The 17,462-nt window shown below is 41.5% G+C and overlaps 1 protein-coding gene across 4 annotated transcripts in view; it reads left to right on the top strand.

Annotated features, from left to right (window-relative positions):
* The first annotated feature begins 3,220 nt into the window (after nt 1-3,220).
* Nucleotides 3,221-17,462, top strand: part of CDK6 (cyclin dependent kinase 6) — a 235,517-nt gene continuing 221,275 nt past the window's right edge. The window contains exons 1-2 of one of the 4 annotated variants that reach the window (XM_003896329.5): nt 3,221-3,373; nt 6,159-6,759. In XM_003896329.5, coding sequence (XP_003896378.2) covers nt 6,527-6,759 — 233 coding nt within the window. In that variant the 5' untranslated portion in view covers nt 3,221-3,373; nt 6,159-6,526. Of the gene's footprint in view, nt 3,374-4,555; nt 4,821-4,849; nt 6,760-17,462 lie in introns of those variants that run through there. The other 3 variants (XM_017956965.3, XM_003896328.5, XM_009203419.4) reach the window with 3 other exon arrangements.

Below are 17,462 nucleotides of genomic sequence, written 5' to 3'. Positions count from 1 at the left end.
ATATCAAAATCATTTCAAGTTTCACTGCTCAAATGCAATGCAATAGATCACATGCAACAGTAAAAACAGAAAAACCCAGGTCATTCCAAATTTACAGAAATAATTTATTTAGAAGACTGAAATTTAAAAATCATTTAAAGCTCAGAATTTTACAATGCAAAAAGTTGATAATACAATTGACTTTTCCTAAGATATTTAGCAAACTTTCAACAATATAGTTCAGGGGAAAACCCAACAAAACATCTTGGAAATGTCTGAGAAGGGAAAGAAGAATGCATTAAAATGCACTGCATTTATATTATGCTATTTCTGTTAAAATTATAGTTTCTCATGATTATTACTCAATAAAGATAACATGTACACAAACACATAAATCAGGTTAAAAAGTAGAGTAACTTGTTTCAAAGTTAAACTAGAAGTGTATTTTAAAATAATTGTGTAGTAAATTACAGCAAAATCTCATTTCTGAGTTTCTGGAAAATATATTTTATAAACTCAAACAGCTAATATAAATCAGAAATGAATTAGATTTAGGTGTACATTATGTAATTATTATTTGTAACTAAATTACTCATTTCCTTAACAAGGTTAAAAATTATAGACCAGAATTTAAAATTTTATGTTTATTTCAGTGAAAACAAAATTGTACAGGTATTTGATATATAAATGTTCACTCATGAAATACATTCCTTATATGACACTAAGAAATCTTTCAGTGTAAGTTACACCACCATATTTGGAAATAAGTCCATGAATTGTAATTTTTAAATAACTGCAAGATGATTTGCAACTTCAGAATATCTGATATGTGGTATGAAAATATTGGTTGGAGTCATTATTCTTGAGTTCTATATATTAATTCTCAGAAGACTCCTAAACAAAGAAGTTGGAATTTGGTTCACAGTTTAAAAACTTTGAACAAATTTTCTTATGATAACCTGTTACCCACAGCAGAAGTTATCCATAAACAAAAATAATCTGGTATTTACTAATTTCATACAATCAGTTGTAAAAACTTCCTTGGGTCTGAAGCTTTCACCAACTGGGATTTAATGTGAACCATAACCAGGGAGAGTGAACAACGATAAATTAACATAAAAGATAGCAATATCAGGAAAAGAAGAGGACAGAGAGTTAACACTCAGTATTAACATATATAATTAAATAAAGTTTCATTGTTTTTTACATTGTCCAAATGATCTAGTAACCTAAATCATGGAATTTCTCATCTAGCAATGGCTGTTGTCAAATTCAGTAATTAAAACTTCAACCCAGTGTAGAAAAGACACTTCTCTGTTCATTTAAAAGATATTTGTAGCTTATTTTTTTTTAAATAAATGATTTATTCAAATAAATTCTAGCCATGATGTGCTGGTTCCTATTTACTGGCAATTATTTCTGGATTATATAAACGTGTTAATTACCATCAAGTAAACCTTGTTTTAAAAGGCAAATGGTAAGTGTGAACAATTATCCAAATGGAGGATTCCCATTTGTGTCTCTGCCTTAAAGTCTAGTGATTTGTAGTGATCTAATATTTTATGTAAATATAAAAATCTAATGATTTGCCTTATTAAATTTATAAGATATATGAGATTATAGATAGCTTTATAAATACAAATTTTGTTCAGAAAACTGGATCTTATTTTAGAAGACATGCTCTTAACACAAATGTATTTTATGAATTATCTTAAGCTTAAAGACATACAATTATTCACTTTTATTTTTAAAGAAAAAAATACTATAATGCATTGCAAAATATGTGCTACTGGAAATGCATCAATTTTTTATTTCCCTAGCCTTACCTTATACTATAATATAGAATCAATTTTATAAAGGCAAAAATTTGATTTACTATGAGATCAGTAACATGGTTTTAAAGTCAAAAGATTTATAGAAGTAGTATGTCCAATTCAAACAGAATTTTGCCGGGTTTTAATTTTTCTACAAAGCACTGAAGTAAATAATTTTGTGAAAAGTTTTTCTTTAATATGTTTTAAAGGGTTTCAAGTATTCTACAGATAGAGATTTTGGGGAGAACACCAAATTCTTTCCAAAAAGACAGCTATTTCAAGTTTTCTTTTACTCCATTGTAGAAGGTTTTAAAGACTTTTTTTCTCCAAAAGCTCATTTTCACCTGAAATAATTGTATTCAAGGGTTTCTCAGCAGGTAAAGTATACATTCTTACAAGGTTTCAAATTTCAGATTTCCAATAATGCATTTAAACTGAGCACTCCTCTTTCTGTGTATGTATCTATTATCTGCAGTTCTATTATTTACACTAAATTTTAGTCTTTTTAGCTCCTCTGAAATACGTTAGTGAACCCTCAGCAGTTACTAACCACTTAATAATTGTGAACCCGCCAGCCCCTTCAAGTAGATCGTTAACCATAAGAGTGCCTGACAATTTCCAAACCATACCCTCTGTCTAAAAGGAAAAGATAGGGCTTTGTGAGGCAGAAAGGAAGCGAAGGAAAACAAAACAAATGTAGCTCATGCTGAAAGTGAAAAGTGCTTGAACAGATTAGTATTTTCTTTTCTGCAAGGCATCCTGCCAAACTTTTTCTTTATTTTTTTAAGAGAAGAGTTATTTTTTGGTCTGATTTTTCAGTTTCTTGGAAAGTATTGGTATTTACCACCCCCATCGGCCCTTCATAATTATTGTTGGTTGTTTTGTGTTTTTCCCATCCGTCCACGTCACACAGTGAGGATACCCCCTGCTTCACCCTGTCAAAACCCCAACTCTGGGCGACCCTGGGTTTGGAAACTCCGCCGACTCCCGACGACACGTCCCACTCTCTCCCACTAACGCCGCTTATTTTAGTCGCAGGATCCCCCTACTACAGTTTCAGTGAAAGCCGGAAATTTTCATTTAACTCCCCTGCCCCCCCCCCCACCCCCCCGCCCCGCGCCTTTCTAGCCCCCGACTCGTAGAAGGGAGCTAGGGAGCCCGGAGCTCGGAGCACTGCCGGGGCTTGGCCGCCTCCTTTCTCTCCGGAAGGCTTTAATTTGCACACTTTCTTGCCACTGCGCCACGAGCCCCCAGCCTCGCCGCTGGGTGGGTCTCCGGCAGAGTTGGCTTCTCGGGTCCCTGCCCCCACCCCGCGCGGTCGCCCCCGCTGCCTCCCTGGCTGGGGCCCCCAGCGCCGGCCAGAGCCCCGCGGCCCCCGTCCGCCCCCAGCTAGCGGCGCGGGCGGCGCCCTCCGTCTTCCCTCCGCCCTCCGCCGCTGTGCCCACCCCCTCGCCGGAGAGAGTGCTGGTAACTCCTTCCCCAGAGTCTGATTACCTGCTCCGCGAGGCCGCGGACACGTGCGGAGAGCCGACTGACACTCGCAGCCCCCTCAGGAGGCCCGACGCGACTGGGCCCCTCAGGTGAGGAGCTGTGCGCTCGGGTGGGTGGGCTGCGGGGTGGGGGGTCCCTGGGGAGATATGGGGGATTGGCCAGGGTCCGAGGCAGAACTGTGGGTGGGGTAAGTGGAGGCTGGCGGGGGGTGGGGGGACCTGTGTTTCCCTGGAATCGGCTTTGGTTAACCCCTTACGAACTGAGACGGCGTTGGTTATGGGGGCCAGTTTTGGGGAGCTAGAGGATTCTAATCTGACGAGAGGGGGAGATCCTACGCTAGGGACACCCGCGACACCGAGATCCTGCTTCCACGTACCCGTGCGCACACACACCCACACAGAACACTCCTCATCCAGTTTCTCCAAACGGAACTGGAACTCTACTTGGACATTCACATAATAATTCACATTTAGGGTTCAAAATGCACTGCCTCTAGGGACTCCATGCTGGAGAATGTGCTTGCATTTCCCCCACGAAAACTCCCTCGCCAGCTCGCTGAGGTGTGGGTGTGGGCTCCACCTTCCCCTCCACGAGATAAATGTTAACGCAGGCTTCCTGCGGGCGTGTTATGCACAGAAGAGTGCACGCAGCCGGCCGGTGCCCAGGCTTGGAGCCCCACGAAGACGCACGTTTGCTTTAGTTTCCAAGTTTACTTTTATCATTTAAAATATTGGAGTTAAACACACGCCCCGTAGTGAGCAGCCCTTGTCCCCGCAGGGCGCCCGTCCGTGTGCATATGGGCGCATCTGCGTGTGCGCACACGCGGGAGTCGCGGTCCCCGGTGTGGCCTCTTGTTGCCGTGCTGGTGGCGACCCTTGTGGTGCTTGGCAGGCTTCGGGAGAGGCGCATGAAGGATTTCATTGAGTGTGAAGACAGAGAGCAGAGACAGAAAGCAGAAGGAGGCGGCTGCAGCCTTTGTAGTCGCGGAGGAATGCGGAAATGTTGAAGCACTATGTCAAACTTTTTTTGAAATGGGGTCAAGTCACATTCAGCCAGCGTGGGAAAGCAACAACAACAACAAAAAAAAAGTGGAGGAGAGGGGGGGAAAAGGCATTGCTGCTCCCGTTTCTCTCCGCCGAAGCCGACCGTCTGGGGGGCGAGTGGGGGGAGAGTCAGGGTAGTGCGGGGCCCGGCGGGGGCAGCAGGCGAAGTTCCCTGCGGGGGTGGGACGTCCCCGACGCTTCCTTCGCTGCGGAGCCCGGGGCTAGACTCGAGCGGGAGGGGGATGGGGGGACGCAGGAGAGGCGGGTTGGGCGGCCGGCGGCGGCTCCCCGGCTACCTGTGTGGCCCTCGACCTGGCTCAGACGCCCGGGCAGTCCTTGGGGGCTCTTTCCTCGGCTTTTAAGGAAAGTTCTGAATGGAGTGAGTGCCAGAAGCTCTGCTTTCGCCGCGGTCCGCTCCACCCGCTCATCGTGGGGGTCGCGCCGTTTGTTTAATTCCTGGCAAAAGGCGAGCGGGCCAGCGGTTGCGAGGCAGGTAATTCCGAGGTGCCCCGGGAATTCCGGACACGCGGCCAGCGTGGTGAAAGTCCTGCCGAGGCCGCGGCGGCCGTGGGGGAGGGAGGCTCCCTAGGTCCCAGATAGCTGCTGAATGGGGAGGGAAAGTTAGGGTACCCTTCTCCGGCGCTTTGTTATGCAGAGGGCTCCGGGGGCGTCCGGCTGCAGCCTGGACCCGGCCTTTAGCCGGAGAGGGAATGGGGCAGCCACCTCCGCTACCTACAGCGGGGTGGTCCTGGGAGTGGGAAAAGGTTCCCGAGTCCGGGCCCCGAGGGCAGAGACCTTGTTTCTCACCCCTGGAGGCGCAGGGTTTAACCCCCCACCCCCCACCCTTTGAAAGAGAGGTTGAGTTTTGCTCAGGTCGAAATCAATTTAAAACTTCAGGACGAGGCGCGATTAAGCTATCCTCTTCCTGAAATTATTCTTTAAGAAGACGACAAGCGAAATTGTGACGAACACCCCTTTCTCCCACCCTTGGGATCCCGTGGGGGACGGTGTCTTCCCCTCCCCCAGGACCTCTCGTTCGCCCACCCCCGATTAGCCCCAACCCTCCTCGACCAGATGGCTGGTCTTCCCAAGGTTTCCACCAGGGAGGTCCTCCCAGTCGGAGAGAGAATTCCGTTTCCAACCGAGACTCCTTTACCCCAAAGAGACCATTTGTGTATGCGAGTCGTTTTTAAATGTCTCCTCGTAGAAAAACTGAAAGTAGAAAGAAAGGAAGCAATTTCTGAGCAGATGTCTGACCACCCCTTCTCGCACACTCACAGCATCGGGTTACAGGGTCCTGGGAGCCCCCACCCACATTCTGCGGCCCCACACGGATGGACCCACAGTCCTTCCGCTCCAGCTTGTGCGCGACCCTTGAACGCCCTCCGGCACCCCTGGACCCCATCTCCCTGCACGTCCGGGCCTCAGGAGGCGGGGAGGGTAGCGACGCAACACAATGATATAGGGATAAATATTAAGCCGTGACATTGACGTGCCCGGCGCCTCCCCTCCCCCGCGCTCCCGGCACACTCTGGGCTGCTCGGCACGCCCCCTCCCGTTCCACTGCGTCCCGCGCCGCTCGCTCATCCCCGAGGGGCCCCTGCAACCTCTCCGCGCGAAGACGGCTTCAGCCCTGCAGGGAAAGAAAAGTAACTTCGCTTTTCTCGGAGGAACCAGGAAGGATTAAGCGGCTTGGGAGAGGGCAGGAGCGCGCGGAGGGTAGCGATGGAGGCTTCGTAAAGGAGGAGGAGGGGAGTCTGGAGGAACCCCGAGGAAGGCTTCTGGGCTGTCTGATTGCACTTTCTTCTTATCCTCCCGTCTCCTCCTTTAGGTGCAATGATTCTGGACTGAGACGCGCTTGGGCAGAGGCTATGTAATCGTCTCTGTCTGTGCTGAGGACTTCGCTTCGGGGAGGGAAGAGGAGGGATCGGCTCGCTTCTCAGGCGGCGGCAGCAGCGACTCTGCAGGCGGAGTTTCGCGGCGGCGGCACCAGAGTTACGCCAGCCCCGCGGGGAGGTCGCTCCATCCAGCCTCCGCAGCCGCGAGAGCCCCAGCGCCCGAGCGCCTGAGCCAGCAGGGAGCAAGGAAAGCTAGACCAATCTCCGGGGAGCCCCGGAGTAGGCTAGCGGCGGCCGCCAGCTAGTTGAGCGCACCCCCCGCCCGCCCCAGCGGCGACGCGCCGGGCGGCGTCCAGGCGGCATGGAGAAGGACGGCCTGTGCCGCGCTGACCAGCAGTACGAATGCGTGGCGGAGATCGGGGAGGGCGCCTATGGGAAGGTGTTCAAGGCCCGCGACTTGAAGAACGGAGGCCGTTTCGTGGCGTTGAAGCGCGTGCGGGTGCAGACGGGCGAGGAGGGCATGCCGCTTTCCACCATCCGCGAGGTGGCGGTGCTGAGGCACCTGGAGACCTTCGAGCACCCCAACGTGGTCAGGTGAGCCAGGGAGCTGCGCCCTTGCAGTCTGGGGCCGCGCGCGCGGGGAGGGCCGAGCCGGGAATCCTCAGGCCCAGAAAGGTGTGGGGCAGAGGGCGACTGGGGAGGTCCTGCGCGACTTGTTGATCTTACAGAGTGAGAGTTAAGTTTTGTCGACAGAGCCGCGAGCCAGAGCCGGTGACCTTGCCAGACAGCGAGCCGAAAGACGAGTCAAAAAACATGACCTGCGCAGGCTTCCCTGCAGCTGTGCAACTTAGAAGCGTTTTCTCCCTGCCCTCCCTGAAGGAGGGTCCGGGGGAGGTGGGTGCGTTTTAGGGACAGGATAAGCCAACCGGAGACATGCCCCGCTAGCTCCCGCATATTTTTACTGGCCATGCCGTTGGGGAATTTTTGAAAGACCTAGTAGGTGAGACTGGAGAATGAGGATGCTGTGTGGTAATCAGTGGGAACTTTATGGGTGGAGCCTAGTGTAAATCAGGTTAAGAAGATGCAGAAACATCATAATATTTTTGCCAGTCATACTCTCAGTTTCTCTTTATTAAAGTTGCGTAATAAGAATGACTGCTGGTGGTCTAAGGAGTTTGAGTGCTGATGCCCAATTTCAAACAGCGTCATAAAAATTTGTTCCAAAACTGTTATCCCTGTGTCTGTTTTACTTTATATCTCTGGGCGGACATACTCTTTAGACTAATTCTCCAAAGGGTTAAATGTGAGTCCAAGATGTGGGATGGTTAGATCATAAATGTTCTGCCCATGCTTTTCCCAGATGGGGTGTGCGAGTGAGTGGGGAGACAGCAGTTCTTACTCTCTCCTGCGTGGTAACCAGTATTAAATGAAAATGTGTGACTTAGGATAGTGGTGTTTTCTTAGTGATCCTGGAATTTCCCCATTGTGTGGTTGACATTGTTTGGTTGTGTCATCCTTTTCCTTTTTAAACAGAGATGCATAGCTTTACATTAAAAAGGAATGCCTTCTACAAATCGGGTTGTACAAAAACTACAAATTGGATTGTGATTTTACTTTTCTCGATCTTGAGAAAATGTGTAGCAGAAAGATCTTTTTTCTCATCCATATAGGGCTTCTGTTCAACAAATACATGCCTACTGTGTGCGCTGAGGATGAAATTATGTAAATAAGCACAGCTAAATATTTTTGTAAAAAGTCAAACAATTTAACATTAGTCATCAAAGTGGAGAGACCCAAGACTGACCTTTGAAATACCAAACTCTCTACAGACTCAGAGAGACCAAGTAGCTACAGAATCTTCCTCGGAGGTTTTAACTTGTCTCCTCTTTTCCCAGGCTGGTGATTTGTGCGGTGCTTTGTTCTCAACGCAGTTTAGACTGAAGCTAGAAAGCATCAAAGAATCATAAATACATAAATAAGGCAGTAAATGGTTATGAAGTTGGAACCGCATTATACCTCTGCTTTAGCTAGTGAAGGAAGGACAAAAGATACTGAGATTGCGAGAATGAGTGTTTTAGAAGATGAGATTATATATAAAAAAGCTATAGATGACTTTTTTAGTGTGTATTTTCTTTGTTAAAAACAACAAAATCCCTTTTGGGGGCTCTTTGTGATATTGGAGGGAAAAAGAGAGGGTACATTTAGCCCCCTGTAACTCAGTTGTCATCCCAGAGGAATCACCTGAATACATACCGAAGGATGAATTCCACCACTACAATTTTAAGACGAAAAGTTCTTGTTTTATTTTGTCTGTTACCTATGGAGTATCCAATTAAGGGTCATTATCATGTGTATGAATGAATAATGTCCCTCCAACACAGAGGTACTACAGAGGCACCCCTGTATAACACTATTGTTTACAAAGCTCACGCCATTCTTATAACAGAGGCACACTTTCTGCCATTGTGCTTGTAGATTTTGTCTGATCCATCCTATTCTCTTGATTTATCCTCCTGAGATTGATGTGTTTCTAGACGTTTCTAACGACCCATGACTTGGATTCTGTACTGTGAATTTCAGGAGGATATACTTATGAACTGAAGACAAAGGCATTGTTTTCTGAAGTTATTTTACATGTTAAGTGGCACCTTTTACATGATGGCACCTACCTGTTAAAGTCGTGAGAATAAAATGAGATGGTGTATGTGAAAGCACTTTGTAAATGTAAAAGTACTTCAGATATCTAAAGGATTGTTTGCATTTCAGCAGATTAGTAGGTCTCTTGCCATGGAGCAACTTCGCAGGGAGGAGTCAACTCACCTGACCTTTTTTGTAGAATAAACCGTATTCAAACCCAGACATTACAGGTTCTGGAACCAAGAAGCTACTTGAGGATAATTAGCCTGTAGGATGTCAGAAAAGACTGTCAGTCACCGAGCCATGAAATTCAGTGATACTTGAGGAAATTATTGATGATGTCACCCTCGTGAGCTACAGATCTTCATTCCCTTTTTGTTTCCTTCCTATTTCTTCTCTTTTGCCTCTGTCTTGGAACAACCATTGGTCCCCATGACTTACTTGGCCAGACTAAGAATTCTGGATTTTAGAGGTTGCTAATATTTGCTCAGACAGGGTCAGGAAATAAGGATAGTTGACAGCAATTCTTTTCTTTCCAAGGGAGAGCTGTCAAAGTTGGGTCCCCAAACCTGTGATTTATTATTGCCCCTAGGATTAGTTTTACAGTCTTAAGCCTGGTTCTTTAATGGTTTCTTAAAAGGGCAGATGCTGTTATAAGTACCTTCAAGTCGTAAGTAATTGATCATAATTATAGGCCCTCCCCACAGATAGTTAAGCCTCTAAGCTAACAGGAGCATAATACACATATTAGTTTTTTCAAAAGTTTAAGATTTAATTTTGGTGGATTTGCCAGAAAAGCTGACTTGTTATTGCTGGCACTGGTACTGCCTGCATGCACAGGGATAATGACTTGAAATTCTTGCTTACCTGCACTTGATGTATCCCAGACCCTCACTTGATCAGCCAGTCAGTGTGTGGGAAGTAAATTTACTCTTTTTTTACATTTGGTAATCCCAAATCCTGGAACCTTTGCCAGAATAAGACTTCACTGTGAACCTGTGTTGGAGTTTCTGCACTGCACAAATGGATCCTGTTTTAACAGCCTGAACTAAAAACAAGAGATAACATAATAGCATGTTTTGTCAGCAGTCAGTTCATTCACCACATATTTACTGAGGGTCTACTATGTGCCAGACTCTTCTAGAAGTTGGGGATATAGCAGTGAACAAGCCTGGAAAAGTCTCTGCACTTGTAGAACTTGCCTTGTAATGAGATGAGCAGTTTTTTCTTCTCTTTAAAAATTTACTCATTTTTATTTTAATTGCCTTGTTTTGTTATACTTAACCAGTTTTATAGAACAGATATTTCTGATAATCCGGTTACCAGGAATTTCCTGATTGAGTAGGCAACATAACCAAAAGGCTAATCAGAATCAAGTGCCTTTTGAAGATTAAATTTTACCTTGGGGACATAGGGATTGATCTATATGAGATACTGACACATAGCTAATATAAGTAAACATTTGAGCTCCATTTATTCAGAAAGGATTTAGGAAGGGCATGTGCTTTAGAAACCATGGGGCTAGGTGCTGGGAAAGATACCTGGGTAAATCACATCTGGCTACTCCTGAAGCAGTTCTTCCCATGTTTGAAGGAATAAGATGATCACCATAACCCTGATACATGACTGGATCATGTTCTGTAAGAAAGATACAAGCAAGTGCTTACCTGTATTGTCTCTAGGGATTAAATTTATTAGTGTAACAGTGAAAGCAATTCAAATTCAAGTATTGCCTCTGGAAACTAAAAGTCATTACGTATCAGTGAATAAACTTGTGATGTTTAAATATTATAATTAGAATATTTAGTCACTGCTTTAAAAACAAAACAAAACAAAAAACCCAAAGAAAAGGCTGTAAAGCTTAATGATTATTCAAGGAGAGTTTTCTAATTTTCTCTCTCTTTTAAAGCTCTTAGTAATATATAGCATAAAACGTGAATAAAAATATGATTTTCTCTAGAAAACCTAATTGTTAACAGGGTGAAGGAAACATTACATATTTGACTCTGTAAAGCCAGGTCTTCAATTGGATTAGTTCATGAGAATCCTTCTGAATAAAATTGCTATTTGTGTGGTTGAATAATACATTTACTAGGGCTTTTTTCAATAAAAGCAGGAAAAGCAGGAGTTTAATTCTCCTTTTAAATATCAGTATGTTAAAAGTATGTTTCTTCTTTCTGTCTCTGAGAGTTCCTTGAAAAGTTTCTAATTTATCAAGGTTGTTTAGTAAATAAACATTTTCACAGTGGTATTCTGCTCATTTTTTGTTTCTGCAGAAGAACTTGATAATGCTGAATTTTTGACATTGCAGTTACATCCCTTTTATACAACTATTATCAACATAGAATTATTAGAATCTCTCTGTGGAATCAAGGACAACAAAGGTCTATAAGAGGAAAACTTGTATAAACTTGAATATCTTTGGGGATATTTTCCTATGTTTAAGACATGGGTAAATGAATATTTATGCAAATAGGTTTCTATTAAAAATAAATTATTTCTTTTTTTAAAAAACAAATGCCTCACTATTAATGATTTCTTAGGAAAGTTTTTTAAGAAGGAAACACACCATACATACAGCCTATCATTGTAAAACCATGGATATTAGGGTTGGAAGACACTCTGGAGGTCAAGCTACTTGTCTATCATGCCATTTTAAAGTTATTAACTTGTTCTTAAAACTAAGTAGCAATTTTTGTTTGATGAAAGCAGTTAAATCAGGTGAGTACATTTCTAGTTTGGAAAAAATGAACTGTATGTAGACAAAAGTGACAGTTTGCCAGGAATAAATGACATAACAATAAGTGAATAACAATTCAGGAAATTCCTGAATTCTGCAGTATGCCATACTGAAGTTATCCCTACAAAAGTATTATTCTAGTAAATTCTTCTTTTAAGGAAGTTGTGCTATAATTATGATAATTTAAATTAATTATAGTAATTTAAAATAGCTATAGTTAAATGATAATACAGGTAAATAATATAGGTAATTCATTAATATTGAATTCATTTTAGACAAAGAGGAATAGGAAAAATTGAAATGCTTAGTACTTGTCTGATGAATGGAATATTACATAATGTGACTCTGGCACCTTATATAACATTCTGGTTAATGAAATAAATGTCATAATACTTAAAAATTAGATGGCATAACAACCATCAGACACATAAGCAAATACGTGTTTTCCGTGCCTCCTGAGGAACTAATCACACTATTGCTCTTTCTCTTGAGGTTCAGATGAGTTGCTCTGTCTTCACAGGAAGTAAATTAATTCCGAGCTTCTTGATGTAACAGAACACAGCAGAGATGAAATCTGGGTGTCAGTGAATTGCTAACAGGAGAAGGTAGTGTGTATGATGTTGGGCTTTGTCCAAGATCCAGGAGGCACCACTGAAAACGCACCAGTGGTTGATAACAAGCATTCTTACATGAAGGTCACCATTTGAGTGATGATCCATAGATGCTAGGTTTGGTGGAGCAGGCAGGCCGGCAGTCAGAGAAAAGATTTTTCCAAGAGCTACTAGGTAGTTGTCTTGAATATCACCAGTTTGCTGCCATACCTGATTTTCATTTTACCAGCTGTACATGTAGCTGCTCTTGCCTGAGAGTTGAACGAGGGGGGACCGTAAGGCATGAGGCAGGAATCTGTGCAAGTGTACATTGGTAGTCTGGAAGTCCATTTGAGTCAGGCTTATTATGAAACATTTTTGACCATCTCCTTTGTCTATAGTAGTTTGTCGAAATTTGGACATCTACTGGCTTTGTAATTTAAGTAACCATTTAAATTATTCCTATTCTCTGGCCTTCCTAAAGGATTTAGTTCAGTAGAATTAGAATCACAGCATAAGGATTTTTTTAATTGGAAGAAGTCTTAGATTTAACCTAGTTCAACTCCCTTTGATCTGTTTAATAATAATAAAATTTGAGTTGTTTTATGAATGCAAAAAATTATCAGATTATTAGTGAACAGTTTTATTCTGTGATTATATGCATTGTAGATATAAACTGATTGAGGATGGCTAAGATTCAGACAGAGGTTTATATTAAACATTAGCAGGAGAGGATGACTGATGGTCATTGCAAATACCAGAAAAAAAATCCCTTGAGATGTAAAAGTATTTTCAGTTTAGTGACTTTATGTTTGCTGACTTGAGGACCAGGATTGTGTATTTTATATCCATAAATAACAAGGTGTCCATAACCATTAGTTAACCCATATATGTTTCCTGATTGATTGAATTAAGTTGAATAAATTAAATTTTAAACCCCTTAGATGAGCACTTTTCATCCTTTTAGAGTTGTATACCGCATTAGCAAGTATCTTGGACTGTTGACATTGAGAGATCTGTGGATATTAACTGTAAGGCATACATACGTGAAGTCTATTTAGTAAGAGTCTTCAAATACTTACTCATATTTAAACTTTTCCTGACTATCCATTTTTTATCTTCAATATTGTATTAGCTTCGGCTTTGACAGGATATTCTCATGTTCTTCCCCTGAATTTGTTAATGTGTATCCTACAGATAAATGAACTACTCCATTTGCCCTAATGGATTTCTTGCCATCCACGTCTGTAACTTTAATTTGAACAGATCTCTGAATGTGCCTCTCCTGCACCACTCTCCACTTGAAATTCTGCTTATCCTTCAGGGCCAACCTCAAACGTCACTTTCTTTTTTCTGTATTCCTTAATACCTCGATTTGGATAACATTTCTGCTTCCTTTGAGTCCTGGTAACTTTGGACCTCCTGTATGGCACTTAGCATATATCTACCACCTAATATTATTTCTGTTAGGTAAGATGGAATGTTAACTCCGTTGACAGACCTCTTCTGACTCTCTACCCTTTCACACCCCATTTGTAAGCTCTTCAAGGCAGAGAGTGTCTTGTGATCATGTCCGTTTATACCTATATCCAGTGAATATAAGGTGCATATGTAACAAGTGAGTGAAATCATTGAAAAGGGGTCCAGTTATAAAGGAGGACACCATATGAATTATTTCTATCATGTGAAATAATGTTAATACTACGGAGTGTCAAGGAGAGAGAATGGATCTGTATATTGGATTACACTTATTGGATTTCCTGGGAAATAATTTAGGAAATGCTGAAAAAAGGAAGTTTCATTTTTGTTTTACTCCAATCTGTACAGTTTATATGAAAGTGAGTTTTAAAGTTTAAGTAATTCATTCTTATAGTTAACTGTGCAACCTTGGACTTAATTTATATACTGCAAATAAGACATTAACATTAGGAAATGAGCATACATTCAGTAAAAGCTGAAAATAATTTGAACATTTCAAATGTAAGAAAGTAAGGTATTATAAATACATTTTGATCAATTGCTTGAATTCTTTTATTTTTCCCATTAATTTTAATTTCTTTGGCTTTCAATAGTGGAAAACCTGTTAGAGCAGAATTAGGTAAAACCGTCCTAATAATTTCTATAAAAGATGATTCTGAATCTCATTTAAGCCTTGTCTTCTACTCCTATTCATAATTTGTGTACAGAGAATTTAGATTCCATCTTGACAAACTGGTAGGTTTAGTTAAGAAATATTCTTCCAGTTTGAACTCATTCCAGTTTCTTAAGACACACATGGTTGGGGTGTGTGTGTGTGTGTGTATGTGTGTGTGCACGCACATGTGCATGCAGAACAGTGGAATACAAGATTCTTGAAAGAAGGGATTGTATTGTCTTGTTCCTTGCAGTATCCCAAGCATTTAGCATGATGTCTGGCGTCTTGTAACCCTGAATAAGTATTTGTGAATGACAGAATATGTGTCATTTAGAAATTCGGAATTTAATTTTTTTTAGTTAGAAATGAGTAATCATGTCTGAAAATACAGGTGAGGTCTCTAGCATTCAGCAAGTATTTTTGAGCATCTGCTATATTCAACGCTTTGTTAAATGGGATTAAGGCAGCAGTCACAAAAAGTGCATATTGAAATGTTTACCAAAAAAATGGTATGAGGTCTGGAATTTGTTTCAAAATGGGGTAGACATGCAATAAGAGTGGACTATGAGTTGATCACTGTTGAAACTGTGGAGTTTTATTGTACTAGTGTCTCTGCATTTATATATGTTTGAAATTTTCCATAATAATAAGTTTTTAAAATTCCTACTTGTGGACTAGGAGTCAGAAAACTGATTCTTATCCTGATTCCTCTACTTATTATTTAATAGTTGAGTGACCTAGGATAAATTCCTCATGTCTCTTGGCTGCCATATCCCCACAATGAAATAGGAATTACTACTACTCTTGAGACCTTAGTAGTTTACTCTGATCAAATGAAATTATATATACAAAGATCCAATATTATACAAATATAAGGTATTATTAACAAAATGAATTCCTGCTCTCAAGTAGTTTTTAATTTCCTGGAAGAAACTGACATGTACATAGATATCTGTATTACTGATTGGTAGCACTTTCCATTGCACCTCACATTGTGAAGGTATGAATGGAGCTAGGTATTTCTGAAAAGATGTGTATTGAGTTTATAATAATTAAAGTAAAATATAATCTTTTATTTGGGTATTGGATATTGGTGTTGTGTTTACCCAGTGCTCTTTCCTGTTTATTAATGGGTTTATTGTAGGAGTGTCTGTGGACCAAATGCTCCTGAGAACACATTGTCAAAACTGATGGGAGCTTGATGATTTCTTCTGTATTTCAGATTAACCCAAAGAGGAGTTGGATTCTTTCCTTGTTCTTTCTCTTTCTTTTTTTTTTTTTAATTTCAAAATCTCAAACAGAATTTTTCATTTTTATGTCACATTGGAATTTCTGCTTGTTTATTTTCTGAGGCTGTTCCTATGGTGTGACTGCCTTATGACATTTAAAATTTTGTTTTATATCCTCGGTTTAAATCATTAAGATTTCTATTCACAGCAATGAAGCAGTTCTCCTTTAGGGGCACTAATCTTAGTGAATTTACTTTCTTTTTTTTCTTTTGTTTCCTTTTATGGCAAAGTAATCTCATAATTTCTTTGGTAGAATTTCCTAATGATTAGGAAAAAAAACATTTATTTTTCCTAAAATACTTTTATTTTTAGAAAGTACAAAGTATAAAGTTAGGAACATTAACACTCACACCTTTCCAGCAGCACAACAAGAAAAACAAAAGACCAGGCACAGTGGCTCACACCTGTAATTCTAGCACTTTGAGAGGCTAGGGCGGGAAGATGGCTTGAGCCTAGAAGTTAGAGAGCAGCCTGCGCAACATAGGGAGACCCTGTCTCTACAAATAACAAGAACTTTTTCTGGAAAAAAGGTATCTTTGCATTTCAAGGGTAGACTTTTAAGCTTTAGTTTAAAAGTTTAGTTTACTCAGACCAGTACATTTTAAAACTTTTTAGAAGAACCCAAGAGACTGAGTCATTTCAAGTTGGGAGTTTTAGCTGATATACGTTTCAACCATGTAGAATCACTTTTAAAAAGTTATTAAATAACCTTGGGTAAAATGGGATATTTTCTTGTTGAACCATGAGAAACCAGGAGACAGATTTGGAGACTGGGCTAGAAGGGACTCCCAGTGCCGATCATGAATGAAATACATTTAAATAATGTAAGTTCCCTGGAACTGGGAGAACATAGCTTCTTTGAAATGACACTTTTTTTTTTTTTAACATATTAAGACACAAAAGAAGAGTTGTAACATTCTGCTTATTCTTACAAATTATTTTAAGCCCATGGAACTTAATCAGTGGGTGTTTAAATTCTAGCTGATTAGACTAGAACTGATGCCACTTGGGTTCTCAGCTAAAGTTTTGTAAAGGGAATAAGTCTATTTCACATTCATTACTCCTCAAGTGTTGACTGACCCAAAGTGATGGAACTGATTTCAAGGAGAGCTGTATGAATGTGACTGACTTGGTGGTACCAATCCAATCCTAGAAAAACTAGACTTTTGAGATGAGTCAAGAGAAGCATCTTTGTTTAGGAAAGATGGTATAAGTTTTTTTTTTCTTTTCTTTTTTCACTTTAGTTGATAAAAGTAAGAGGTGAATCGATCATTAGGCAAATAGAAAATGGTCTAGAGATGTATTTAATGTATTTATGTATCTGAAAGCACAACATGCTCATTAAAAGAAGGGAAGGAGGTGGCAGAAGATAAGCTAAGTTAAAGTAGCAGTGAGAGAGAAAATAGAAAAAACAGTAAGAGAACTTGGGATAGCGAGTAGATCTGTTTCTTTTCTTTTTTTTTTTTTTTTGAGACGGAGTCTGGCTCTGTCGCCCAGGCTGGAGTGCAGTGGCCGGATCTCAGCTCACTGCAAGCTCCACCTCCTGGGTTTACGCCATTCTCCTGGCTCAGCCTCCCAAGTAGCTGGGACTACAGGCGCCCGCCACCTCGCCCGGCTAAGTTTTTGTATTTTTTAGTAGAGACGGGGTTTCACCGTGTCAGCCAGGATGGTCTCGATCTCTTGACCTCGTGATCCGCCCGTCTCGGCCTCCCAAAATGCTGGGATTACAGGCTTGAGCCACCGCGCCCGGCCTGCGAGTAGATCTGTTTCTTGATAAACTTCAAAATCTGAAACCTAGTGATCTGAAAGTATATGAAAATTCTGCCATATTTAGAAAGCCCTCAAACCAGTGCTTATGGAATGAGTAAACTCAGATTATCATTCTTACAATTCTGCAAAAATAAAAT

This window comes from Papio anubis, chromosome 4, assembly GCF_008728515.1.
Source record: "Papio anubis isolate 15944 chromosome 4, Panubis1.0, whole genome shotgun sequence".
Taxonomy (NCBI): domain Eukaryota; kingdom Metazoa; phylum Chordata; class Mammalia; order Primates; family Cercopithecidae; genus Papio; species Papio anubis.
Note: the sequence above shows the minus strand (reverse complement) of the source record. Positions and strands in the feature narration are given on the sequence as shown.